The sequence below is a fragment of the Crassostrea angulata genome, chromosome 5 (assembly GCF_025612915.1).
Source record: "Crassostrea angulata isolate pt1a10 chromosome 5, ASM2561291v2, whole genome shotgun sequence".
Classification (NCBI taxonomy): Eukaryota; Metazoa; Mollusca; class Bivalvia; order Ostreida; family Ostreidae; genus Magallana; species Magallana angulata.
This window is the reverse complement of record NC_069115.1, coordinates 48,900,394-48,908,903: the sequence shown is the minus strand read 5'-3', so window position 1 is coordinate 48,908,903 and position 8,510 is coordinate 48,900,394. Positions and strand designations below refer to the sequence as shown.

General features: G+C 36.8%; 1 protein-coding gene and 1 pseudogene across 1 annotated transcript; one reads left to right on the top strand and one right to left on the bottom strand.

Moving 5' to 3' along the window:
• Window positions 1-2,786: 2,786 nt before the first annotated feature.
• On the bottom strand, window positions 2,787-5,017 carry LOC128185691 (uncharacterized; annotated as a pseudogene).
• Window positions 5,018-5,425: 408 nt separating this feature from the next.
• Window positions 5,426-8,407, top strand: LOC128184404 (major facilitator superfamily domain-containing protein 8-like). Its single transcript, XM_052853855.1, has one exon. The coding sequence runs from the start codon at window positions 5,426-5,428 to the stop codon at window positions 6,920-6,922; it is 1,497 nt and encodes a 498-aa protein (XP_052709815.1). The 3' UTR covers window positions 6,923-8,407.
• Window positions 8,408-8,510: the final 103 nt, after the last annotated feature.

Below are 8,510 nucleotides of genomic sequence, written 5' to 3'. Positions count from 1 at the left end.
ATGTTAAAAGAACATGGTGTTGCCCCCCCCCCCCCCCCCCCCCCCCGCATGTAATAAATGGAAGTGAAAATAAAGAAACCATTGAACTGCTAAAGAGCTGAAGGATTAGAATTTTCATGATTTATTTTTCTTTTTGCTTGCAAAATTTTTTTGGATGAGGCTGCCATCCACCCACCCACCGCCTTTAAAAAAAGGCGCTGCTACGTATAACGTTACGTTTCAGGAAATTACCGTAATTATAGTGAATAAAATATTTGCGAGCATTCATCCAAATAAGTGCAATTTACAACTGTGTCCTGTATCTGAAGAAATGTCCTTATTCGTCAGCTGTTCTTTATCTTAGCCTTTGCAAGGTTTTGAGAGGATTTTGGTCATTTCAGCAGATTTACAATAACTTCAATTAGAGTAATTTCCCCTTATCAGTGCTTATTGTGACGTCAAAGCTGACGTTGGTTAAGTGTCGTCTTACTCTTTAAAATTCCCTTGAGAAATAAAAGTATGCGAAGTATACTGTTTTATTTACTTAAAAAGCATGATGTTCTTAAAATTACACATCTTATAAGCTTTTCAAAGGTTTTACTTTGATTCTCGGGAGAACGTGATGTTGGAACGTGAGGTTGGAAACCATTGGTACTATGAATTGTGGGTCAAAATTTACTGACTCCGAAAAAATATATCGGATCAATGTGTAAACGTTTGTGACGTCACACGATTATTTTTGATTGAAAGTGTACTGAGGTGAACTTTAGAGGTAACATTGACTGTATGTCGCTTACATCGTTATTTTTTTTACTGTCTAAATTTGTCTTGCTGATTCTCGTGAGAGTGTAAAGTGATAAAAATTGCCATGATTACAGGGAACTACTGGGACGATTAAAACGATGCATTACTGGTCCGATTTACTGACGCCAAAAAAATCCGTTGAATGAATGTGCAACTAGTCCGAATTTTCTATTCACACATGCCTTGCCGGTAGAGCTCGCTTCGCGCCGGCGCTGCGCGCCGGCGAGCTGCGCTCGCTATAACAAATCTTCTGAGTCTCGCCAAAGCTTATGCGGTACTCAAAACGTGTCTTCAAACCTTAAGACACCGTAAATTACGAGTTAAAAGTCGGCCATTTTTGGCATAGCACCACGGGTGAAAACATTAGAGAGCATTATGGGACGTAGACAAAAAATTTTGTTTGATGAACTGTAGGTTTAGCTCGTTCTTTTTCCCGCGCACACTGGTTCTTAGAGCTCGCTTCGCTAGCCGGCGCTGCGCGCCGGCGAGCTGCGCTCGCTATAACATATGTCAACATTCGGTACCATACATGCAAGACTTTGTTATTAGGTTATGTCAGTACAAGCTGGATAGGTATATAATATCATGATCATGTTCGACTACATGCAAGTAACCATTATTTTAGAGAATCTGATTTCAAATAGGTAAATCTTCTCTCTCACGCCAATATCTAACATATGACACATGCTAGATGCAACATAGGCCTAATCATATATTGACGTGGGATTTTTGTGTAAAAATGAGCCTAATATATGTCAACATAATAGTTTAGTTGAGGTAAGGTTATGACATACAAAATATTTATGTCACCATACGAGATATTACCCTACATGATTACTTGATACCATGAGACATTAATAAATAAGTTGCATATGATCAAAACCATTATATAGATTGAAATCCAAATATATTAACATAGATATCTTGCAATTTAATATACAGGCACGTAGCATTCGGGGGGGGGGGGGGGGGGGGGGGGGGGGCTGCAGCATTTACACATAAATAATTGAATTATCATGGAGTTGCCCCCCCCCCACCGTTTTTTTGGGAGTATGTAAAAAAAATAGGGAAATATTAGGAGTGAAATCGAAGTTATAGATATACTACACCCCCCCCCCCCCCCCGCCACCTCCTACCCCACCCCGGATTAAGATTTTGAAGATTTTGGAAAATTCAAAATTCCCTTTTTTTTATGCTTGTCAAGATTTTTTGGATGAGTCTGCCCCCCTCCCCACTTTCAAAATCGATGCTACGTGCCTGATATAAATATCTTACACTATGTTCATCTTAACAAGAATGATGTACATATCGCATGTTGACATGAATACCTCGCATGTTGGCATAAAAAAGACGCATGTCATCATAATAATTTTGTGTCTTGGAGGTATGATGTCAGATTCTGTCGTTATAGAAGTAAATTTTCCCCTTTCAAAAACCAAAATATTTTACAAAATTTTGCAGGAACCTAGCATCGGGCGTGAGGATACGGGACTTACCCGAGAACAAGCAAATTAAAAGAAATCGCCAACCTTATAAAATTAACCTTGTGAGAGGGGGATGGGGGTGCAGTACTCTAATATTCCATCATAAATATGAGTATTCCAATGGTTTTAACACGCTCCAAAAATTAAATAGGGTGGAGTGGGGGGAGTGCGGGACGGTTCGCCCCTAAAGACCTTTCGCTCTGAGACGTTTCGCCCCGAGATGTTTCGCGCCTATTAATTATGTGGTAACAGTAAATTGATACACCTTAGGGTAATTAAAAATTTGATGAGACACATAATTATGATTGCTTGATTTAGATGTTTTGCGGCTTTTAATTATGTGGTAACAGTAAATTGATATTAACCTACCATTGAGAGCCTCCAAATAAGTTTTAACACCTTTGGCTAATCAAATTATTCTAATATATGATTATAATTATATATATATATATATATATATTAACATCGGATTATATAAATAGTTATAAATTTTTATATGATGAATTACGATATATTTCATATTAATATTTACTCAAATTATAATATTTTGTATAAATGAAATAATATTTCCTTCACAATGATTTAGAGATAACACCTGGATAAAACAACAAAACTAGGCAAAATAAATATTCTTTTTTATTTTCAATGTTTTCAACTGCAAACATGAATACATAACACATACATAAACAATATCATATACAAACATGAATAAGTAAGTTATCTCAACACAAACACAATGTTTCACAGAATCACAGTACATCACAGTACATCACATCGCACCTCATACGTCAAACACACCATTTAGATAGATCCGCAGACTTTCAGGAAATGGGACGCGGTGATGATGTCCTCCATGTATCTGGCTGCTGCATCTTCTATCTTCTTCTGCGTGGTTGTCACTATCTGCCTCACGTTCCTCTCCAGGTCACATGCGGCGATCCTTGTCTTCACCAACTCTGCTTCCCTCAGCAGCAGGGGGATCAGGTGATATAAAGGAAGAGAGAGTCCTTGGGCCTTCACGTTCATCCTGCGATGCCAACCTGAAAAATAAATAGTGAATAAATATACAAATTCTTACTCGTAGAACAAATGAATATAAATTATAACTACAATTTTCTCCTTTAGTAAAATGACTTATTCTAGCCAAATATAGAATTTTTCATTCTTCCAACTTACAAAATAATTTAAAAGTAATAGATTTGAGTGTGAACAAAATATTTATAGCATACCTTCAACATCGTTGTTGGTTCTCACTTTGAAGTCAAAGACGCTCCAGGATCGGATAGGGAAGACTGGATTCTGCATCCACTGAGTCTTGACGTATCCTACCAGCTCCTCTAGATGCGGTGGACATCTGTTGGTCATGGCGTTGAAAACGTCCTCAACATGATTCCAGGGTAGGAACGGCAATGCCATCAGCTGTTTGATGAAGACGTGGGTTGTCTCCCTCTCCCTGAAGGTTGTCGCAAGCCCAAGGTTCTGCACCTTCGTCCAAACAGCCTTCGTCCAGTGGAAGGCACAGCCCTTGATGATGACTTCTGGAAAAACCTGCCGAATGGCCTGCCATACACCTGAAAATATGTAGAACATAATTAATTCTATTCTGGATTGTTACATAATTAAGTTCATTAAAAATATCTTATTTTTTAATTCGCATTAATATATATCGTTAACTTTAATGTATGTCACCTATATTTCATTAAATCAATAGTACACACCTGCTTCAAAATCTGCTGTCATCATCTCCACAGCAACACTGTCCAGTCGACCCTGAATTGCCCTGAAGACCTACATAAAAAATAAATAACTATTAATAATATTAACAACACAGGCGTATTCAATTAAAACTATTAAAACAAATATAATATTTTTACCTCAACATAATCTTCTTTGCGTCGCCTAGACATCAGTGCAAACACCAACGGGAACTGCATCGACTTCCCATCTTTGTGAACGAAGGCATGGATGGAGAGAAGCTGGCCGTTGGGTTTCATGAAGCTGGGAACAATCTGTGAAAGACAAAATCATAATCATCCAATAGTTCTTGATTATTTTATTTCTTTTATACTTTAAATAATACTGAATTTACATTTTGCTTACCTTGAATGTGCCATCAATGTACCATCTCTTGGCATTTCCAAGTAACCCAAGCTGGTGATCCGTGGCGAAGACAAGATGCCTGGCACCATCATGACTGATGTCAGCTAACAAGAAGTCAGGACAGCCCAAGAAATTCATGTCAATCTACAGAGTAAAAGAGAGATATTAAAATAATGAAAACACGAGCATATTCATGTAGAGGATAAAAAAGAAGTACAGTGTTTACCAGTTTACCTCAAAATCCAGATTCGATGGCTCTGTCGGTCTGAAGCCAGCTCTGTGTCGATTGACGTAACGCTTCACGTTTGATGACTTTGGGGCGAGGAACCTCTGGTCATCAACCAACTGATCAGCGACGGTTTTCTCTACGATGTCCCGGGCCTGTCTGAACACCTGTTGTCTGGCAATCTCCTTCGCCTGTGAATAAAAAAAATAGACATTGAAATATTAACATTTAGTGGCAAAATAAACATATGAATTATACTGTTCGTTAGACCTTTATACCTTAGAAGAAATCTTCTTCAGCACTGGAAGTTTCAGATCTCCCGGATGGCAATGCTGGGCAGGACCTCTAACAAAGGAGTCTCCCTTCTGCAGCACGGTGGCATGGCACCTCATCTTCGTTGATCGTACGGCACACGTCCACGCTGTTGATGTCTTGTTCTCTCGCTATGAAGAAAAGAAACATTTTTATTCAGACAGGGGGAGGTCATAATTTTAGAAAAATGTTTGTTTCGATAAAAAATAGGACAGTCCACCCTCCCCCGACCTATAGTGCCCTCCACCTTGATCGGAATTTGCATGTCAACCACATCTTATTAGAATAAGACGTATTTTTACAAGTCTAATTTTTATTATATTAATGGTATGTCAATATAATTAATGATCTCGACCTATTCAAACGTATCATAGACATAATTTTATTGTATGTTGATCATTAAAATTAATGAAAATGATAATATTAAATTTTTAATTTTCTAATGTTGATGTACATAATTTATCTTGCATGTACGTGTGTAGAAATAAATGTAACGGGAAACAACTTTCATCGAATTGCTATGCACCTACAAACCGGAAATATATTGAATTTCTGCTTGGTTTATCTTCTCCGATACGTCTGCGTAACCTGCCAAAGAAAAAACAATAACTTTCTAATGTCACAGAAATGCAGAAAACGCATGACATACTTGATATGTGGATTATTCTTTCTAATGGGAGGAATAGAATACGCTGTGATTCTCCCGACATTGTGGCTTTACATGAAGAACGACTTCAGTGCTCGCCCGTATTTCCTCGGATTTGTTCTATCCGCTTTCAGTTTCTCGGCGCTCTTGTTCTCACCCGTAATCGGCAGGTGCGCGGACGTATTTCGGAGACCTAAACTTCTGCTGATTCTTTGTACTCTGTGGGAAATAGCTGGAAATGCGATGTATTTCATGGGGATCTCAAAGTGGTTTTTATTGGGCAGCCGATTAGTGAGTGGGTTAGGTGCCGGTGGGGAGGCCCTAATCCTGGCCGAAATAGGTAGAGTGACGTCAGAGGAGGATAGAACAGGCATTATATCTACCCTCGTGTCCATGAGACAACTAGGGCTTATATTTGGACCAGGACTCAACTTTTTTCTACGTCTTTCTCACTTCTACATTGGACCATTTCTTGTGGATAAATTCAGTGCTCCAGGTGCATTTATGGCTTGCATGTGGACGTTGCAGTGTTTGTTACTTATTTTCTTTTTCACAGATCTTCATATTATACATGGGAACAGTGAACATGAAATTAGAGCCACAGAGGAAATCAACAGCCAGAAAAGAATTATCGGTTCTAACGACGATGAAAAATGCAGAAAACTGACATTAAAATTATTGTATGATGACTACATTCGTGAGGAAATAATTGTTTTGATTGCATTACAGTTCAACAGCTTTTTCAACCAGGTGGCACTAGAAACCATGGCAACACCTTTATCCCAGAAATTACTAAATTGGGGCGAGATTGAAAACAGCCTCATGTATTGTATAGCTGGGGTAGAAGTGGTTCTTGTTTTCATGTTAGTGAGATTTCTCAGCAAGCGATTGCAGGACCGTACCATGCTAGTGTTTGGCTGTGCCATACTCACTCTTGCCAATTGTTGGTTAATGTACGTAGTCCCTCACACCTCACCAGATAATCCTCAGAAAAACATTGCTTTTTTTGCACTAGGTATAATTCTAGACATGATAGCATTGCCATTTTTGGTTGTATGCAGCATATCTTTGTTCTCGAAATTGACCAGGAAAGACTCCCAAGGACTTAGCCAGGGAATTAGGAGGAGTGTAGTGGGGGTCAGCTGTATTTTGGCCCCACTGTGGGCGGGATCAACCATTGACAAACCATACATTATGTTTGGGGTAATGATTGGACTGCTAGTCATGGCCTTGACAATGTTGATCATATCTTTCAGCAAACTGAATACAAACAAGGATGGTAAAGGTACCCATCAGATTACTCAGGAAACACTGTCATCTGTACAGCACGAACAAGATCAGGAAAGACAACCATTACTGTCTCAGAACTAATATTTTGATATATTTTCTTGTTACTTCATTTACTTTTTATTTACTGGTATATGTGATAAACATGATCCAAGTACATGTACCAGTACTTTTTTGCTCAGATGAATTTTACTACATTTATTCATCTCAGGAATATGAATGACAGAGCTTCATTTTTCTAAAGATTTTTGCTTTTACAGCATTAATCTATATAGCATTCCTACTTACAACTTATTTACTTGTAGTACTTGTAAAAAATCAGGTATATTTCTTGATTACTAATTTTATGTGATATGTTGAAATATGTTTACATGTAGTTTTCAGAATGATTTGTTATAGGGCACATTGTTCATTCCAATATCTATGCTTACAATATAAGCCATACTTACATACAATAAATTGTTTAGTTTCACCATCATTGAATTGCATATTTTTAATCACTGTAAAACGAAAAAATAACTTGGCACATACATATTTTAATGCTAATGCAAGTGCTTATACATTGGCGCAAATAAAATTTAGCACTTACACCTATTTCAAGAGACAGAAAATATTTTTTTTGTGTTTTATCAACAACGCCGGGATTTAATTTTGTGTTTGCTCACGCATGTAAACACATACTGTCGTTTCAATAATATTCGAGGGTATCAATTTTCGTGGATAAAGTAAAAAACATGGTTTCAAGGATACTTAAATTTGTGGCCATTGATCCTTTCAATACAAATTATTGGTAGAAATTGCACTTCAATGAACACTTAATTTCATGGATAAACTTAACAATGAAATCCACGAAAATTGGTATTCAACGAATATTGATGAAACCACAGTATTAGGCTTTGTATCATTAAAACTTTATGCATGTACAATGTACATGGATATAAATTTATGTATTAAGATCTAAATTTTGAATTATTAATAAAGTTATATATATATTAAGAGTGGTCCATGGACCTTGATGGAGTTTAAAAAGGCCAGCAACAATCTGTGCCTACATGGTGGCATTGCACACTTTCACTCAGAACTGCTGCAGATGTAGATTATACTATACATGCATGTTTTTAATTGAATTTATCAAACCATCAATGTATCTTGTATGAAGTACACAAGTAATTATGATTTAATTTATATTAATCATTAATATAGATTATATCATTAGGAAATTTTAAAAATGTGTCTATTACTAGAGCCCCATTCTACAGGCTCCATGAAGTGATCAATTTGCCCATGTATCATCCAAGTCACTTTCACCACAGCATACTTGGATAAAGCAGTACATGTATTATTGAATAAAAGTTTATAACAATTTTCAGTACATTTACTGTAGAAGCACATATTTTTGTTGGGTTAAAATTTTGTTGTTTTTAAACCTAATGCAGTTTCATATTTAATTTCGTTATATCGTAATCCCTAATATGTATTGCGTATCAGCTCTCGATTCATTAAAACTCAAGTTAAAAATTCCATCTTGAATTTTATTTCATTGATTTATACTGCCAACAAAAATTATGAAATTAAATCCTCAACAAATATTTCTGCTTCTACAGTATATATTTCAAGTTTTACATATACGTGTACCATCAAAGTTTACAGTCTTGTGAATTCACCGAAATCT